At 34.2% G+C, this 19,344-nt stretch overlaps 3 protein-coding genes across 7 annotated transcripts; 1 reads left to right on the top strand and 2 right to left on the bottom strand.

Annotated features, from left to right (window-relative positions):
• Nucleotides 1-462: 462 nt before the first annotated feature.
• Nucleotides 463-5,845, bottom strand: LOC125193346 (mitogen-activated protein kinase 19-like). 3 transcript variants are annotated; one of them, XM_048091118.1, is made up of 10 exons: nt 5,528-5,839; nt 4,617-5,025; nt 4,278-4,405; nt 4,076-4,135; nt 3,235-3,384; nt 2,992-3,150; nt 2,648-2,859; nt 2,467-2,568; nt 1,752-1,915; nt 463-1,290 (listed from the first exon to the last, which is right to left on the bottom strand). In XM_048091118.1, exons 1-10 carry the CDS (start codon nt 5,552-5,554, stop codon nt 800-802), a joined length of 1,902 nt encoding a protein of 633 aa, XP_047947075.1. In that variant the 5' UTR covers nt 5,555-5,839; the 3' UTR covers nt 463-799. The 3 variants fall into 3 exon arrangements, with proteins under 3 accessions (XP_047947075.1, XP_047947076.1, XP_047947077.1); XM_048091119.1 differs by having other exon boundaries at nt 1,107-1,303; nt 5,528-5,845; XM_048091120.1 differs by lacking the exon at nt 1,752-1,915 and having other exon boundaries at nt 1,107-1,290; nt 5,528-5,845.
• A 7,376-nt stretch (nt 5,846-13,221) lies between these two features.
• Nucleotides 13,222-14,913, top strand: LOC125196724 (receptor-like serine/threonine-protein kinase At1g78530). Of its 3 annotated transcripts, none has more exons than XM_048095339.1 (5): nt 13,222-13,500; nt 13,571-13,906; nt 13,956-14,222; nt 14,310-14,422; nt 14,646-14,913. In XM_048095339.1, exons 1-5 carry the CDS (start codon nt 13,224-13,226, stop codon nt 14,835-14,837), a joined length of 1,185 nt encoding a protein of 394 aa, XP_047951296.1. In that variant the 5' UTR covers nt 13,222-13,223; the 3' UTR covers nt 14,838-14,913. The 3 variants fall into 3 exon arrangements, with proteins under 3 accessions (XP_047951296.1, XP_047951295.1, XP_047951294.1); XM_048095338.1 differs by having other exon boundaries at nt 13,367-13,500; nt 13,968-14,222; nt 14,289-14,422; XM_048095337.1 differs by having other exon boundaries at nt 13,367-13,500; nt 14,289-14,422.
• LOC125196725 (fatty-acid-binding protein 3, chloroplastic) lies at nt 14,835-18,062 on the bottom strand. Its single transcript, XM_048095340.1, has 5 exons — nt 17,810-18,062; nt 15,855-15,956; nt 15,583-15,738; nt 15,289-15,503; nt 14,835-15,154 (listed from the first exon to the last, which is right to left on the bottom strand). Exons 1-5 carry the CDS (start codon nt 18,015-18,017, stop codon nt 14,999-15,001), a joined length of 837 nt encoding a protein of 278 aa, XP_047951297.1. The 5' UTR covers nt 18,018-18,062; the 3' UTR covers nt 14,835-14,998.
• Between the last annotated feature and the right edge of the window lie 1,282 nt (nt 18,063-19,344).

The raw sequence follows: 19,344 nt of genomic DNA, 5'->3' as shown, positions 1-19,344 counted from the left end.
TTTAACATCTGTTTCGAAATCGTTTGGCCCGTGCATAGCACGGGTGTTAACACTAGTTGGGTGATGCATAGGAAATGGCTAAATGCATTGATTAATGTTGTAAATATGAAAATATGATTAATGTGGTAAATATGAAAATAAACCTAATAAATACTACGAGTATAAGTAGTAAAATACTACTTAAATAATTGGGACTTCCATATGAAAAGAAAAGAAGCAGAACTCAAATTCCTCAATCCGCATAGAAGTAAAAAGTGAATCAATAACAATTTGACAAAACTCTCGAATATTAGATTTAAGCATTTCATCTCATATCCAGATCAGAAAATCTAATGTCACGCAACAATAGAAACAATACATCAAACTTTTCCAGTTTCCATTTGCACCAGATGCTACACTCATATTTTATCATGAAACATAAATATCGTAAGTTCATAACTATAAACACACACACCAGTAACATAGCATGAAAGCAAGGATAGAATTAAATTCAAGAAATTGCTTGATTTTCATTGTTCAAATAATTGACAGAAGCAATGCAACAGCTACATTATACATGGAACTGAACTAGAACACCTTCAACTAAAAAACAATTGCATCTTAAAAACTAAAATAGCCCCAGCTTGGACTTTTCCGCAACGAGAGACGTCCAAGCCAAGTAGAAAATCTTCCATGATCTGCAAACATCATAATGCACCTGAGTCTGTCTGTCTTTAGCTCCAGGCGTCTGTCTGTCTCCGCTCGGTCTGAGTCCAAGCATATTTCACCTGAGTAAAACATCAGATGTCACTGTACCCGGTTAAATTAGTCCGAACTTTATAGCTCCAACCTCCCTGTGAGCAGCAACCGCAACAGCAGCAGCTCCAGCAGCAACAAACCGAGACTGGGCTTGCATCAATTTCGCATCAAGGGAATGTTGACTATCCAATGTGCCTTCTCTCGACTGAGGCTGGTGGTACGGGTTGCTGTTCCTTTCAGCATTCGCAGCAGGGTTCACTTTAGCGGGTGTATACTGTAGAGGCTGCCCCTTAGAGACAATCTCAACATTCGAGCCATTCCTCAATATGACTGGCGTGTTTTGCCGCTGAGATTGTTGTTTTACTTGAGATGCTTCTTCCTCTTTACAGCTCTCTTGGTTCTGTACTGTACTAGTTTTGAAGAAACAATGTGGAGAGTTCGATTGCGGGGGCAGAGTAGCATTCTGAACGCACATCCCTCCACCATAGGAATCGTTCACATGTCTGGCATTCTCATATGGTAAAACTGGTCCAACTACTCTTCCGGGCTTGGCTGCAACGGTAAACTGAGGTTATTGAGAATTAGAAGAGACAGAGATAAACAACAGAGATATTCACATGGCAAACAGAGGCAACCATTATATCTATCAACGTGACTTTCTAGTTTCTACGACCTTAAAACTATATATCACAGAATTGTTAAGCAATTGGTGCTTTCATGCTTTAATGCAGACTATTAGGCTTCTGTTTCATTAGTGGCACTCCAATAAATTTATCGAGACTCTGGTGTCCTCACACTCTTCAGTCCCCTTTGCATATCTCCACCACAGAAATCAGTGTGTGCTGCTCACTAATTAATTTGCCACCAACAATTACTTGTCTATTTGTCTCAGAGAAAAGCAATTCTATCAAGTACAATCAGATTCATCACTTTCAAGTCACTCGGTGAATTTCCTTTCACATGCTATTTACTAATGAGAGTAGAAATCTAACTGAATATATAAATCCTTGTACCATTTGAAATCCTTGGAGGAGGGCGTGAAACCCTAGGTGCACTATCAGAGGCAGCATTTGGCGCTCTAAATCCTATTGAAGATTCTGATTTAACTTTTTGATTGTCAGATACAAAAACATTCGAATGTGTTTTGGGAGGAATTGTGCTAGAGTTTACAGTAGACCTGCATAGAAGCATGAAAGCCACTGTTAATTTATGCACTGGCACTGATATTATCTCATATTATAATTGCATATAGATTCATCAAAAAACATCAATCCAACAAAAGTAAATTATAAGGTCGATTGACAGGAAGAGGAAACATATTCAGAAAGTTGGGAATGGTTTCAGCTAGCAGCCATAAGCTAATAGAACAAGTATTATCACTAGAGTGTTTGAATTGTACATATCATCGCATTTTGGGAGGAACAATTAACAATAAATGTAATGAGAAGTTTCACTTAAGAAGTGCATTGAAAAGGCGATCATATTTGGTTTTTTTCTGGGAGAATAAGTGAAAAAGGGAACTGTTTTAGGAAAATCCAACAAAAACAACACAATCATTGTTGGGAAAGCATGACCCCATCGCTTAACTGACTTGTTAGTAAATAAATGTTAATAGGTACAAACATTAGGTTGTCTTGTTTGTGCATATTTTTGGAAGTAGTGTGGAATTTATCAGGTATTTTCTAAGTCAAAAATAGGAATTAAAAATCTCATACAATAGAACTATACCGTGGAAGAGAAACGTGCTTCCTCTCAGGGAAAATTACAGGCCCACTTTTTCCAGAATTTTCCTCCAGATAGTCAAATTGCTTCTTGAATTGACCAAACGCACTGTATAACACAGAGAACATATTAAATCTGATGTTGACACATCTGTGAAATGAATCAATCTGACGTAGCAGAACCAAACCTCGGATAGAGAAAACTTGTGCCGCCATTACGCGCCATGTAGTCTTTTAATAATTGGGGGTGGTACTCCAATATTTCTCTGAATATTAATTCTCTAATATCCTCCTTTGTCAGTCTTCTTCGCTCAAATTCAAATTCCATCTTTGATATTGGCTGACAAGAAGGCTCCCTCTCAATTTTAGACAGCCCTTTGAAGTATGGATCTGCCAATGCCTATTAATCACATTAATCATAATCAATACAGGAAAACATTATAGTTTGTACATCATTTGAATCAAATGAAAAGAACATTGGGTCATTAAGATGAAGGTATATAGGATATTTGTGAGAGCACACAGCACGCACCTCTTCAGCACTGGGACGATCCTTTGGGTCAAATGCCAACAGCCTTTGCAATAATTTGAGAGCGGAAGGATCTGCTGCATTTGGAAATTTCTCAGTGAAAGGCACTGAACGCTTTTTTCTCATATCCATCAAATATTTCCGTGCCTTCTCATTCCGTACCTGCGTCCAGGATAAACGGTAGTTACAATCACATCTTCAGATGTATTACCTTAATACTTTGTATATAGGTCTTTTGATACATACTCCAGATATTGTATCAACTGATGGTGTTCCCAGAAGATCAGTGATAAGGTCCAGTTGATGCACCACACTTTTCCCAGGAAACAATGGCTTCCCTGCCAAGACTTCTGCAAAGATGCATCCTATGCTCCAAATATCAATCGCAGGTGTATACTGCAAAAATGATGTATGGTGAATGAGTGGCACTCAAAATAGCAAAGCAGTAAAGCCCTCCACAAAAGACGCAACCTGACACAAATTACCTCTGAAGAACAGAGATATCAACATCCAGGAAAGTACAATACTCCTTCCTGAACAAGAATTGTTTTAATCTACAATTACTACTCATTTGTTGACTCAGCACTCTGCACTAAATAAATGCTACTATCCACAATGAGAACAAGCCCCAAGATAGATCAAATAATAAGCATGAAAACTGAAGTCCATATAAACAATAGTTTTTCCCCGCAATATAATCTCATCAAGAGATAAGCTGAGAACCCATGAAACAATAACAAGCAATCAGGAGCTAAAAGCATTTCCCAGTACTAAGCAGCCAATAATAAATTTCAGGTGCAATATGATAAGAGTACGGGAATCACTCTATGCGAACTTAATATTGAAATACGAGGAGCCTACAAACCAATCATAAATGCGATAAATGATAAAATGGTAGATAAAGGAGGGCTTTACATGGGGGCAAACAATTAAGAATCAACCCACATTTAATTTACAACCAAGTCAGTTGCACAATATAAACAAAATAAGTTTGATTTACAGCATTACAGAATCATGATTTGGCACCACACACGTGCGTGTGTGTAGATTTGAAAGCTGAAGAGCATAAATGGTTAAAATTAAGAACCTTAGCGGAGAAAGAACCACACAGCTCAGGAGCTCTATACCATCTCGTAGCAACATAATCCTGTAGGATAAGACAAATTATCAAAAACATGAATAGCTGTCCAACAGATAACCCTTGAAAGTGGTGATACAAACAGGTATCTCCCAAAACAAGGAGAAAATAGATATTCAATGATTTATGGATTGCGAGTTCTAGTCTGTACCGTCCAAAAAACTGCTGTCGGAGCATCACTGAATGCCACTCTGGCTAGTCCGAAGTCGCATATTTTTAGTTTGCAGTTAGCATTTGCCAAAATATTCTTTGGTTTGAGATCCCGATGATAAACATTAGCTGAAAGCAGGCAAAAGCAAATTAAGAAAAATGATCAGGTGATAGAACACAGGTAAACCGAAGACTTCAAAGAAAGTGTGGCCAGCACAGAACAGAAAATGCAATAAGATAACACCGAAAAAATCTTAAATGTATCAGCCCATCTATGTAGCACCATAGTTTAAGATTTTTATCAAGTGAGTCATGGAAACCCATTATACTTTTTATTTACCAGTATGCATATATTTCAGTGCCCGTAGCATTTGATAAAGAAAAAAACGGTGGTGCTCTTGAGTCAAATCATCATTAGCTTTTATGACTTGATGAAGATCGGACTCCATAAGCTCAAAAACAACATAAATGTCTTTGAAGTCTCGCCTAGAGGGTGGAATCATGATCCGCTTGATTTCAACAATATCAGGGTGGCGTAAAAGGCGAAGCAACTTAATTTCCCGCAAAATACGAAGAGCATCAGATGTATGCTCAAAAATGTCTTTTATTTTCTTTATTGCTACTTTTTCTTTAGTCTGCGTGTCAATGGCAGCACAGACAACTCCATAACTACCCTTTCCAATAATTTCCAGAATTTTGTATCTGTTGGCTTCTCCATACTCTGTGAAAAAATCAGTATCTTTTGGGATCTGCAAAACAATTAACCATGCTATAATCATGCCGAACTTTGAAGTATGTCTAACATTATATTATACATATGGTGTAGCAAAAGAAAGTTAGATCTAACAAGAGTCGCATAATCTATGACTTCAATCAATCATAAAATTCGAAAAAGGTTAAAGAAATCTCAAATAAAAGATATTAAGTGAGGAAAATTTCAATTAGGCACCATCAAGAGTCTTCAAAAAGAGTCTTTCACACAAGAATCCAAAATAAAAATCGATCAGAACTTTCTAGAGTAAATTTCTCATGTTCTTGCCTTGTCGCTAACAAACAAAAAGCAAAGTTTAAATCAACAACAAACAAACAAACCAAGTCCAATTTATGTGAAATTTTCCAGCTCTCTTTAAGCCTTCAAATTCTCAACAAAGAACATCTCATACACCCCACCATAAAATTCACTTTACACAACACCAAAAAAAAAGGAAAATGCAATAATTAACTAAAAATGAAACAAAAGCTGAAGAAGACCTTCTTTCGCTGGTCCTGCCGCTGCATCCTTGCTTAAATCTAGAACCTCTATATTCCGATCCGATCAGTGAAAAACGAAAACCTTTGCCGTTCAAAATTCAAACTAATTACACCGAAATATTCGACAAAATTGTAATTCCAGATGCCTCTACTCGCACAAATTCGAGAGAAATTTTATGATTTAGAGAGAGAGAGGAAGAGTTTAGGGGTTTGAAAAATCCGACGGTGAAGAAGAGCCGAATTCGGTGAACGTTAGTGGAATTTATACAGAGGTTTTTTTGTTTTTGTTTTTGTTTTTGTTTTTCGTTTTCTTTTTATGTGGTTTTGGAATTTTCATTTTTGAAAATTTGTTTTTGGACTATTATTTTATCCACTTCTTTTGGTGCCTGCAGGCTTACGTGTACACCTGCGATTGGTTAATAGTCCTATTTCATTATTACACATTGATAACTTTTTCGAATCTTGCATTTTGGCCCCAAATCTTATAGTAAATCTTATATTATTGCCAATAAAAGGTTTTGATTTATTTAAACATATTATGTAAAATTATGCAAATTGATTTATCGATAACAATATTCAATGAATTAATAATATTGCGTCTGATACTTTATTTAATGGGGAAGCAAGAATATAAAAAGAGCCTTCAACGTAAAGTCAACACGACAAGCACATTAATAAAAATAAATAAATGTGGTAGTAGTAATATTTTATTATAAATTCCGTAAATTAGAAATCACGAAAAGAGGTTATAAAAATAAGTATATGAAAATGGATTGAAGTTCTTTAATGCATGTACGTGGCATTTTTCATCATGAATTTTGCAATATAGTAGTGAGAAATTTTGTGAGTGAGGATATATGTTTAATTTCATAGGAAATTTACAAAATAAGTTCTATTCAACAATAATAATAACATTACTTAGATTTTACTTTTTCAAAATACTCGCAAAGGGTCGGTGATTGTATCTTAATCTCGAAAGCATCGATTCCACCCACCTATTTGCTATTTTATTATAGATATAATAAAACTTAAGACTTATGTCAAAGTTTAAGGCATGTTGTGTTACATGTTTAATTCATGTGAATTAATCGTGGTGTGGAATTTATAATCTCCTTTGATTGGGATATTTGAATGGAAAGGAGTACTTTCATATCTCATTCTTGGATAATTATTTTACAAGTACAATTTTTGCACTTTATGATTCAAATAAATTAGACCACCTAATACTTGATCAATATAAATTAGACCACCTATTATACTTGACGGTATTGATAATAGCATTAAATTAGACCACCTAATATACTCTTGAGTAGTTTCGATTGGTAAGATTCTCATTCGACTTAAAAGAGGAAAGCTTACTGCATAATCTTCAATATATAATGATATGATTACAATCGTAGTCATCCAATAAAGAATAAAAACAGACTTGATTCTAATTAAAATTTGTTCCATTTTATCCTTGGTATTTTTGCTCATCTATATAACTTAATTAGTTTGTCACTTTTTAACATTTGAATAGATTTAGTTAAATATTTGAATTTTGTAAAATGTTGATTTTTATTTAATAGGAAAAAGGTGTGAAAGAGATCTTATTTGCGAGAAAGTGTGTTGATGGTGACAACATATAACATGAGGGTATTTTTAAACATAAGCAAATATATAGTAGTATATAGTACTGTCATTTTGGTCAAACAAATTCTTTTTATCACGATTTAATCTTTACTTATCTCATATTATATCACACCATAACATTATATAGTATAGGCAATAAAACAACACCTTAAGGCCATGTTTGGTAGAGATAATAACTCATCTAGGGATAAAATTTTATGAATAAAAATTATTATAGTAGTATATAAACTAGCTATTTGTATGTTATGGGTGATAACTCATTTAGGAATGAAATTTTATGAAAAAAAATGATTATAGTAGTATATAAACTGGCTATTTGTGCAACACCTTATTAGTGATTATATTAGTTTTAATCTATTATAAGATGCTAAATCATCCTATTGAAAGATTTAACATGAAATCCTACCTACTTCACACATTTGGACTCGAGATTAGTTTTCATAACTATATAAATATAAAAAACTCTCAAACTATCACATAAATTTTTTTTAAAAAAATTATTACCTATATGGTTATATAAGTATATCACATTAAAACTAAAAGAGTTCTTTCTAGTACTTATTCATTTCAATCTTCCTATATATCATAATATATCTCTATCGCATTAAATGAAAATGGTATCATCCATGTTTAAGAGCCCTTCGTCCAAAGTTATCCATCTGCATTAATTGTTCGATCGTAGTTAGTAAGGATTTTTTTTTATACATAGACACGTTTATGTATATTAAAATGGATGGATAATGACACATTAATGTATATCAAATGGGTGGATTAAAATGATAATACGCACATTGGTAATTAACTTAAACATAGTAGTATTAAATTTATAATAAGAATTCTAAAATACATTAAATTTGACACAGCCAAACTTTTGACTAGGATAGTTTCTAAATCAACATTTAAAAAATAAATAAATAACTTTTGAGATTTCTAAATCAAAACAATTTTTAGATTTATTAGATGACTCTTGATATCGAAGAAATTGAGATCCATAATGATAGAGATGAAACATTAACCGTAGAGATAAAACATTAACCGTAGAAGAAAGTTTTTTACAACGATTCATCTAAAACTAATACTCCCAAATAACTCGACAATTCGAGTGGGTTGACCCGATTGACATCCCTGCCTTTGGCCCTGAATTATTATGAAATAAAAATGATTCATATATAATAGATGCTATTCTCTCGTCCGTGTAAAATATGAACTTTGAAAAATGACACAATTTTAATGCATAACTGATATAATAAGATAAAATTAAAAAATAATTAAAATATTATTAATGGAGAATAAATCTCACTTTATTAAAAAAAAACTTAAAATTATAAAGCTCATAATTTTAGTGGACGATATAACAAAGAAACACATAGGATTATTACTTTTTTTAGACTGATTGCTATTTGCTTTTTAGTGGACGATATAACAAAGAAACACATAGGATTATTACTTTTTTTAGACTGATTGCTATTTGCTTATTCAGTATGTACCTGCACTTGCTATTATACCGTGTGTGGTGCAAATACACGAAGAGATACATGTGGATTATAATAAAAGTTGCAAATAATATTTTATGATGTGTGACTGTGGCCCAAATTAAATATAATAGTAATATCTTATTATTGAGTAGGAATCCACATATCCTGTCCACTATGCAATGCACCAAAATCACAAGTTCCACTTGTAATTACTAGTGATACGTACAATCAATGGCACACTTGATTAGACTCAAACTATATTATTCTTCACAAAGATTCCAAATTTTATTGGAAATATTAAATTGTGGCTCTAGTAGTTGCACTGTTCCTATCCGACTTGGAAGACTATACTCTTTTTTTTTTCCTCACCAAGCCCAAAACTTAAACTAAGATAGGATGGGGTAAGTGCAGGATTGTTTAGAGAGCTTTGACTAAGATCATTCAAGAATTGGATCATTTTAGAAGTTACAATGTAATAGTGATGAATTATCAATATCTGACGATTTCACTAATTAGTTTTATCCCAAAAATTGTAATTTGTTAAATGGAAAAAATACAATCTATAGTGGAGTAGTATGTTTTTGTATAACCTCGCTATCCAATAGATATTATGACATGTTTGGTAGGGGTGATGACTCATCTAGAGATGGAACTTTATGAACAAAAATCATTTTTGTTCATAAAGTTCCATCTCTAGATGAGTCATCACCCCTACCAAACATGCCATAATTTTGACAAAATTGTGCATTTGAAAGATGAGAAGTGAGAACTACGTACCATTAGTCAAAATCGAAATAGTATAATGTATAATAACATTGATTACAAATACAGATGATTATGAATTTATAGATATTGAGGATATCCTCTTTTAGTTTGACACTATCCATAAAAGAAAAACATTACAACTAACTTGACTAAAATCCAAAAATAGTGTCAATATGATTAATTATAGGAAACATCTTAATCCAAACACCATATTTGATAGTCTCTTTTATTTGGATTTATATGAGTGTTTAGTAAATAAGATGATTTATCTAGGCCAATCGCGGCATGCGTTGAATTAATTCATTTATCTAGCTAATTCATTAGTTGAAAAGGGTGGGTTAACATCTCAGTCTGATATCCAAAATTTTATTTTGATTCTTATCTTAAAATCCATCTTACTTTAGTTGTATTTTGTTAAACTCCGCACTATATTTTAAAGGTGGATCAATAATCACCATGACACAATAAATAAGCTAGTAAAAATTAAAATATGTCCTTTTTACACTTGAAGAATATTAATATTTGAGAAGTTGTTATCTATATTCAGAATGAATGAGTATGGTAGCACATTACAACAGAAGATGGAGATATCAGTTGATGGTTAATTTTAAGATGCGAACAATTACAACTTACCTACAAAGATTTTGACGTTAAAAGTAAATATTCATAAAATAACAATATACTCCCTCCGTCCACGAATAGGAGTCCCAGTTAGCCATTTTCATCCGTCCGCCATTAGGAGTCCCGGTTAGACATTTTATCTTGGGAGTATAAGAAATGATCCCACTTTTCCCTTAATTTACCCCCTCTCTCTTAATGTTAGATTTCATTATTTCAAAGAATAAAACAAATAATAATATAAATGGGTCCCACATTTCACTATCACACACTTAAATTATTACACTCAAACTTTTCTTAAAACTCGCACCCAACTCAACCGGGACTCCTATTCGCGGACGGAGGGAGTATGTGTGAATCCAACTTATGCGTGACGCGAGGCAGACATGCCCTCGGTCAAAAATGTCTCTAAGCTTAACCCGTGGTGTAAAAATAAGAGAAAAAGAGAAAATAGTTAAAATGACGAGCTATATTGTTATAAGTAATAAAATAAGTAAAGAGTAATAATTTGTGAGAATATTGTAAATAAATAAAGACCAAGTATAGTGGACGAATTTATTTTAATAAAAATAGTACAATTTTTAACTGGGGAGTGTCGGAAAATAGTATTTGCTTTTGAGGTGTGAAGTTGAAATTATTTACTTAACAAACCTCAGCCCAACAAGGTCCAGCCCATCAAGGGAGCCCAGACTTATGTTTTACTACTAGTATCAAACGATTTTTTGATTGAGAAACTTACTTTGCAAACTTAATTTTTTTATTGACGATGTAATGTGATTTAGATGGTAACACGTTTTCTCTTCAATGTATATCGCTTGAAGATTCAAATCTGATAAATTAGAAATTAATATTGATTTTATAAAGAAAACTTAATTTTATTCTACAGTCTACACCATTTTTATTTTGTACACTAACTTTAAATTATTGTAGAAATTAATGAACTATTTCATTTCATATAATTTTGAAATAATTGGCGTGACATAATTGTCAATGTTGTTTTCCTGAATTAAAAATGTAGAAGTTATTACTCCTATAAAATACTTTTTAAAAAGGCTCCTAAAAGCATTTCACCGACACGCGTTTATCCTGAGGCATAATAATTGGAAACATAAATATTATACTACGAAATTGAATTTGTCACATTATTCATGTAAACAAAGGTCTTCATTTGATCGAGATTCACGTGTCCTTTCCGTAAAGGGTAATCCACTCAAAAATTCTCACATTCAAATTTCAACTACAACATCATTACGCATTTTTACTAATTTTTGAAATTTTACAAGGAGAAGAAAAAAAATGAAGGAAAATCTGCCTAGAAAAAATTTTGCAAAGAAAATTATATAAAATGAAAACAAAAATAAAAATAAATGAAAGAAATAAAGGAAAAGAAAAAACAATTAAAAATATGGTGCAAGTCTGTGTCAGGATTCAGCGATGCAGCCGAACTCAACACTAGTATGTTGAGTAATACTTACTACGATTTTGTTCTTACGATTTTATTTTTAAACTAAATTCTGACTATTATATTTAAATCAATTCTTAAAATATTCCATACTAATGAAATTGGATAAAATTTATATAGTTGCATCCCAACGTGCCCAAATTTCATCACTTTCTTTTTCAATAATTATTATTTTCGTTTCACTCAATATTCCTTTTCAAAATGTTACTTTATTGTGAGGTTTTTGATAACAGCACGTGGATAAGTTAAATGAGAAGCTATTATACCTTTGAATATATGATCTTTAAGAGTAGGATTAATCGATCATGTATTAAGGTCTTCTCATAAAAATTTGATTATGCTATTGTTTATTTTCTTTACTAATATATAGAGAAATTATTTTTCTCTGCTATATTTTTAGGTTTGGTTAAATTAAAGTATATTACGAGTTTCAGAAATTCAAATTTCAAACTCCAACATATGGATGTAGCGACTAGCCACATTGTATAACTTATTTTTAGCTTCTATAGGAACTAGGAGTAAATAAAATAATTCCTCTAAAATATGGAGTAACCTTAAATTTTTAGGTATACACTTGGTCTAATGACAAAAAAAATATTTTCTCCCTCCACAAAATAATGTTCCATTTTGCTATTTCGGTATGTCGGCAATTTAAAGTTTTACTTATTTCCATTTTTAGTAAGTTGACCTCACCCTACATTAAATCATCATACTCGCATTTCATTACAAAATCCATATACAACGTGAGACTTATATTATACTTACTATTTCTATCCCCTTTTTTTTATAAAGTAAAAAATTTATTAAAATCTCAAACTGCACTAAATAGCAATCGGAGGAGTAATAAATATAGGTGATTTTACAAAAGCATACATTATGTTTCGAGGCCAGGGTAATTGCTACCCACCACAGTATGGGAATATCAGGTCGTTGACGCCTATTGCTGAAAAAAAATTCCAACAGTATGGGAATATGAGGCAATTGAAACCTATTGTTTGAATAAAAATTTCTACAATATATATAGAGAAAAATTTAGGAGTAGGACTGTTCCATTTGTCGGCAGCAACTTTAGATCTTAGAAAATTGTAACACGTCAAAATTGTATAGTCTTCGTACGTTCACAGATAGATGTTTCATTTCTTATCTTGGTTTGTCTGCGTATAGAAGTCGAGTCTTAGTTCATTGTTACTATACATGATAAAAAAATCTACATTCTATTAACTCATTCCACTCCATATGTATCACTTAAAACTAATATTGCATCCGTCCCTCTGTTGTTGAGTCGTAATTCTTTTTGGGTTGTCCCACTGTAGCTGTCTAGCTGAGTAATTTCTTTTTTTGACAAAAGAACGACGTTTTTTCCCTCTTACTTTATTTTCTCTTCATCTCTCTACCTTTTTCCTTTCCTACTTTATTATCCAATTACTTAACTCACTTAACATAGTTTTTTTTTTTAAAATCTCGTGCCAAAAAGAAATACATCTACTACAAATGAAGTATATATAAGTGAAATATATATTCTACTAACTTTCTTCTATCTTCTTTTTATAATATGACTCTTATTCACGAAAGAAGGGAGTTTCTATCTTCTTTTTATAATATGACTCTTATTCACGAAAGAAGGGAGTTGGCTTTTGGAATTTCCCTGTTTGTAGTCAAATGAAATCAAGACGCGTGTGAACATAGACGACAATCCAAGGGTGTCTACTCAAATACAGTAATACTGTCTAACTCTAACATGGATATGCCATTTTCTAATAATGCAAACAAATTATTTAGCCATCACATACCAAACCTGTTTCTCAACTCAACAATCAACAAAAACCCACTCTTTCCAAAATCTTATCTTCAATTTCATAGTTTTGTTGCAGACGCCAACACCAAAAATCAGATGGGAAGTAACATAGCATTATACATCGTCGTTTCAGTCGTTTTCTTCGCCATCTCGAAGATCGTTATGGCAGTCCTGTGCTACCGACGCTGGAAACGAAGGCAAATGCTCATCCAAGACAGTTTCAGAGGTGCTTCTTCTCTTCATCGTTCATTTCCTCGCGTCGCGTGGCTCTCACTTTTTATGCCTTGTTATGTCAGGAGGGAAACTAGTGCTGTTCAGATCTCCGGGGATTAAACCGGATGTGTTTCTGAAGAAGACGATGAAGCTCAGCAACAAGGATATCATTGGATCAGGTGGCTTTGGGACGGTTTACAAGCTCATCATCGACGACTGCATACCTTTTGCTGTTAAGAGACTTAACAGATTAGGCGACGCAGCAGATCAAGACCGCGGCTTTCAGAGAGAGCTGGCGGCCATGGGAGACATCAAGCATCGGAATGTAGTAAGCCTTCATGGTTACTACACTGCTCCTCACTATCATCTTCTCATCTACGACCTCATGCCTAATGGCAGTTTGGACGCACTGCTTCACGGTATGTAGTCGATAAAACTACACAAATAATGAAATGTGATCAAATAAAGGAAAATTTTCAGGAAAGTCGATAAACAAGATGCCTCTTGATTGGTGTACGAGATACAAAATAGCAGTTGGAGCAGCGAGAGGGATATCTTACCTCCACCACGATTGCATTCCTCACATCATACACCGGGATATCAAGTCGAGCAACATATTGCTGGATCATAACTTGGAGGCCCGCGTCTCCGATTTTGGACTAGCTACCCTGATGGAGCCGGACAAAACTCATGTTTCGACTTTGGTAGCAGGAACTTTCGGATACCTGGCTCCTGGTATGCTTTTTCAACTCTGATTTAGTTTAACATGTGATGTGATAATGATTTTCCGATATCCTGCAGAATATTTCGATACGGGAAAAGCCACAGCAAAAGGAGATGTCTACAGCTTCGGAGTTGTATTGCTAGAGCTTCTAACAGGGAAAAAACCAACAGATGAGACATTCATTGAGGAGGGAACTAAGCTGGTCACCTGGGTAAAATTCTCAACTATCTCGATGATTTTGATCTCGCTGCCTATGCAAGGACATTTAGAGCTAAATAATCTTACGACAAGATAATGAGTATCAACGACAGCATCACTATTTTAGAACAATGATCTAGTACTACATTGTAGGCTCGACTCTTATCTTACAGCGAAGTCTAGGTTTTGTGATCTTCTTTCAGACACTAAGCGTGCTTGATATCACGTTGTTGCAGGTAAAGTCAGTAGTGCAAGATAAGAGAGAAGAGTATGTAATCGACAGCAGTTTGGTTGATTTTCCGGTTGAAGAAGCTAATAATGTATTTAGTATAGCACTGATGTGTCTCGAGGCAGAGCCAACCAACAGGCCTACTATGGCAGAAGTTGTGAAGATGCTAGAGCAGATAAAACCAGAAGCTATCAAATAAGAACTTGCAATTGTGCTTCGATTTTATACTAAATAGAAAATACATAATAATATGTTATATGCATGTCAAAACTCAAGCTCTTCGGTGGGGAATGAATATGTTCTTAGGAATACAACTAGGCTTAAAGGTAAAAGAATAACAGAAAATCCACATTTCTTCAATTACTTGAGAGCTGCAGCCAATCCAATACAAGCTGAAGCTTTCAACGATGGGGAAACTGGATTACCTCCAAGAAACACATCAAAGAGAGCAGATGTAACATTTGATGACTCAATTGCAGCATCAACAGAAGGAGTTCCTTCAGGTGTTACGAAAACCTGCAAATGTACAGATGAACCTTTTTAACTGTTTAACGAATTAGCGAAGGGAGTCTAAGGAAGACACTGAATAAATGGAAAATAATAGTAATACAACAATGGAAATAACGATATTATGTTGATATCATACTCACAAGCATTTTTGCCGTGTCCAACCAAGTCAAAAATATGGAAGTTCCTTTCTGAAGAGGACGGCCTTGAAAGATGCCTCGGAATGTTGAAAGTGCAGTTTCATCTACTGGAGTCGGTGATTTAATTCTTGGAGAAAGGGCTTCATCCAAGGCATCCCAAAACGTCTTACCATCTAGATCTCTTACTAAGATAATATGTAGTGATTTCTCGAGAGGAGCTGCACTCCATAAAATTGAGTATTAGAGTTCTTCATTAATCTCTCAATAATCAACAATTATTGTTATCATGATTATTACCCTGATAAATTGCATCAAATAATGACGAATCCTTTTGTAACTCGGCAGACGAACGTCCTTTCCAAGCATCTAACTTACTGAAGATGGATGGGTTTGCATATAATCCTGCAGCATACACTTTCACCCCAATAATAGCGAACACTTTTTCCCTGTATCCTGATAGTATTACAAAATGACAAAGGTTTTAGCCTCTCAAGCATCAGGAAATAATGACTGGAAAGAACCCATATCAGAAATCAGAAATAATATAAATACATGGTACCACAACTGACCAGTTCCAAGCAATGACAGTGAGGAAGAACAACCAGGAAGGCTCAGTGAAGTTTGAAATTTGACCTTGGTCTGAGGTTCTTCCAAATACTCTGAGCTGACAACTATAAGCCATTACATAAAGAGAGAACATCAATACATTATATGTTTCAGTGTAAAACACATAGTAAAGCAATGTAGAGCACTGGAGAAGATGCTTCAATTTTTTGTGTTCAGGTCAATGTAGCATAGTAATTGCAGTGAAAATGGATCAAAGAATTCCCCAAATCATTTATTAACATGACTCCGTTTTACTTTTCAGAACATCCAGCTTTCATCCTTTTCCATTGGTTGAATCAAATCCAGGTTTTCCAAATGGCTAATCCTTATACAGCTTTAATCATGACTACTCAGAAAGCATCATCAGCAACACCTGCATTTCTCACTGTGTGCTTTATGTTTGTCCATTCATTATCCAGAGTTTCATAGATAAATTAATATCCTAAGCATTCAAGTTCCTCTTGTTATTTGTACACGCACACAGTCAGACACCACAGCAGGAGGTGGCAGTTGAGATGGGGAGGAAACCGGAAGGAAAACAATGCGTGGGTGGTTGTATGGAGGGCAGTGGAGAAGACTGTTACAGCGGAAAAAGCAGTGGGAATGTATGGAACCATGTGTGTTGTGACAATCAGGGTGGGAGACGAAAGGTTGCACGAAATCAAGGACATTATTGCAATTGGCAGAGGAGTGCCAACTGGTGGGGGCACAGTAACAGTTGTCGTTGTTTCCATGGCTTCTGGAATGGAAATCAACTCCTTGTGATCTAGGAGGCTGCCCAAAGCAGCACATTGTTGCCTGAATGGGTCGAACTATGATTTTTAAATAGTTTCCTTCTCTAACATTTGCATGAATAGGTCGAACTGTGATTTCTGAATAGGCAGTTGGCTTGTTCCTCCATCGCATTCTAACATTTCCAGACGCGCATCCATGTTTTGCGTAGCAAGAACTACAAGAAGCTACAAAAGAATCCACAATCTGTACTATGATTTATGGCCTGAGCCTTCATTTCAGCAACATACACAAGTGAAGATTTTTGCATGGATTACGACAATCTATAAGTAATTATAAACTTTTCAATGTTTTTTCCTTTTTTTTCTTTGCACTTAACTATCACTAAATGGTTCTTCACCTAGTTTAAAGGTAATTTGTGATCATTATTATAGTACTCCCTCCGTTCCATAGTAATGGAATCATTTTGCCATTTGGTATGTTCAATACTAGTGGAGTCATTTCCTATTTTAGTAAAAGTCAACACATTTCTTCTCACTTACTTTCCTCTCTCTTACTTTATTCTATCTTCGTCTTTCTACCTTTTCCGTTTCCTACTTTATTCTTCCTTTACTTAACTCATTTATCACAATTATTCTTAAATCATGTGCAGAAAAGAAACGCCTTCATTACTGCGGAACGGGGGAGTAGTATAATAATGTAAGAAGGACAATAAATGCCACTACACAGTACACATAAAGCAATACTTGCTTAGTAATCTAAAACTCCCTCCGTCGTCCCCGAAAAATACTACTATATGAAATACTATTTCCTTATTAATCCTACCTGAAAAATATGAACTTTCTCAATTTTGAATAGTGAAACAACACATTATTTTATTTACAACTTCTATCATTACACTACACTACTAATGATGTGGAGCCATCTTCGGTAACACTACTTGCACTACCATTTATCTCTCTCTTATTTTACCAATTATACATTAAAACCCCTCGAACCAAATGTTCATACGTTTCGGGGAGGAAGGAGTAGAATTTGGTCAGTAGTTAATATAAAGAAAAATGCCACATCACTCTACAAACTATATCCAATTTAAATCCCAACTCCAGGAGAAGATTCTAGTGATGAACAGCAATTAGCACGAGCATTTATACAACAATTAAGGAATGTGTATTCTATTGTTAACCTGGAGAAGAGGAATAGACAATTGGTGAAAAGCGTCGAGCATTTTTGGTGATGCAGAGGCGAGAACGAAATGCGGAGAAGGATTGGTTGCTGCAATTGAGCGGAAGAGAGCATAATTTGGGGTTTATTAGATCCGAGGGTTTGGAATTGGCGGTAGAGAGAGATGAATAGGGAGCAATTGCGGATACTCCTGCCACTGTTGAAGCCATCTCTGTGACAGAGTGAGTGAGAGAGAAATTGTCAGAAGATTGAAAATTATTAATCCCATTTGCATTAAAATAAGGTTGAAGTATATAGTCAACATGACAGATTCATAAATTTTTCTGGCCTACTATTGCAGTAAGGATCTTCTTATCCACTGTGAAAACCCTCGAGATCATTACCACTACTATTGGTTTTAAGAACGGCTCATCAGCTCTCAAATAATATGCACTTTTGAATTCGTTGCAGATTTTAACGCAAAATTGATAAAGTAAGAAACAGATAGAGATAAAAAGTAAATAAAGTATTATTAGTGGAGAATGAATTCCAGAATTAGGAAGTGTATATTCTTATAGGACGGACTAAAAATGAAAGAGTGCATATTCTTGTGTGACGAAGGGAGTACCATTGATTTTTTTACTCCCTCTATAAACGTCACACTTTGATCACTGTGAGTTTTAAGAAATGTACTACTAATAGATTGTTAATTAAAAAAGTTAGTGAAATATGAGTTTTATTTTCATATACTTTTATATAATAAAATTTGAGGAGAATGAATTGTTGGAAGAACAAATAGAGATGTCTCCAATCATCATGTCCATGCTTCTAGACAAGTAGTTTGTTCTGCAAGAACAAATAGAGATGGGAATATATGATCACCATGTCTCAAACCTCTAGTCAACTGAAAGAAGCACATTGAACTTCCCATTCACGATAACGAAAAACCAACATGAAGATAAACATCTACTAATCATGCTAACCCAGGCAACCGAGAATCCCATCATATAAAGCACGTTAAACATAAACAACCTCTACATTTGGTCATACGCTTTAGTCGAATCTAGTTTGTGAGCTAGATTAGACGACACAACTCTCGTTGTGAGCTTCTTGCTGAGACCATGTATCATTTCCTGTGCCAACAAAGCTTTATCACTATGTAAACGACCTTTGTTGAAACCACTCAGATTGGATGCTAAATCTAACAAGGATGGGCTGTCAGGCGTGCTGACAAGATCTAGGTCATGATCTTGTTGGTGTCATTATACAAACTGATCAACCGATAGTCCCTCTTGCTCTTGTGATCGGATTTGTTTTTTTTTTTTTTTTTTTTTTTTTTTTTTTTTTTTTTTTTTTTTTAAAAGAACAATCATGTCATTGTAAATTCACAACCATAATCACAATCCAAAGAAATTCTTCACAGCCACAATCACATCTCTCCCAATAATGTAGATAGGACAACGATGTAAAATCGTCTGGCCCTGAGACGCTATCTCCATGATAGTAAATACAACCTCTCTAACATTATTAGCACTAGGGATCGCACACAAACCCTCG

This window comes from Salvia hispanica, chromosome 6 (genome assembly GCF_023119035.1).
Source record: "Salvia hispanica cultivar TCC Black 2014 chromosome 6, UniMelb_Shisp_WGS_1.0, whole genome shotgun sequence".
NCBI classification, from domain to species: Eukaryota; Viridiplantae; Streptophyta; class Magnoliopsida; order Lamiales; family Lamiaceae; genus Salvia; species Salvia hispanica.
The sequence above is the reverse complement of the archived record's forward strand: the minus strand, read 5'-3'. Positions and strand labels throughout refer to the sequence as shown.

What these genes read in the sequence shown, in the direction of transcription:
- LOC125193346 (XM_048091118.1), bottom strand. Translation starts at nt 5,554, where the DNA reads ATGCAGCGGCAGGACCAGCGAAAGAAG. An exon ending in GGCAGGACCAGCGAAAGAAG is followed by an intron (nt 5,026 to 5,527) that starts GTCTTCTTCAGC and finishes ATTGTTTTGCAG; the next exon opens with ATCCCAAAAGATACTGATTT. An exon ending in CGACAGCAGTTTTTTGGACG is followed by an intron (nt 4,136 to 4,277) that starts GTACAGACTAGA and finishes CTTATCCTACAG; the next exon opens with GATTATGTTGCTACGAGATG.
- LOC125196724 (XM_048095339.1), top strand. Translation starts at nt 13,224, where the DNA reads ATGCCATTTTCTAATAATGCAAACAAATTATTTAGCCATCACATACCA. An exon ending in TTTGGACGCACTGCTTCACG is followed by an intron (nt 13,907 to 13,955) that starts GTATGTAGTCGA and finishes GATCAAATAAAG; the next exon opens with GAAAATTTTCAGGAAAGTCG. An exon ending in GAACTAAGCTGGTCACCTGG is followed by an intron (nt 14,423 to 14,645) that starts GTAAAATTCTCA and finishes ACGTTGTTGCAG; the next exon opens with GTAAAGTCAGTAGTGCAAGA.
- LOC125196725 (XM_048095340.1), bottom strand. Translation starts at nt 18,017, where the DNA reads ATGGCTTCAACAGTGGCAGGAGTATCCGCAATTGCTCCCTATTCATCT. An exon ending in ACTGTCATTGCTTGGAACTG is followed by an intron (nt 15,739 to 15,854) that starts GTCAGTTGTGGT and finishes TAATACTATCAG; the next exon opens with GATACAGGGAAAAAGTGTTC. An exon ending in ATTTGATGCAATTTATCAGG is followed by an intron (nt 15,504 to 15,582) that starts GTAATAATCATG and finishes TATGGAGTGCAG; the next exon opens with CTCCTCTCGAGAAATCACTA.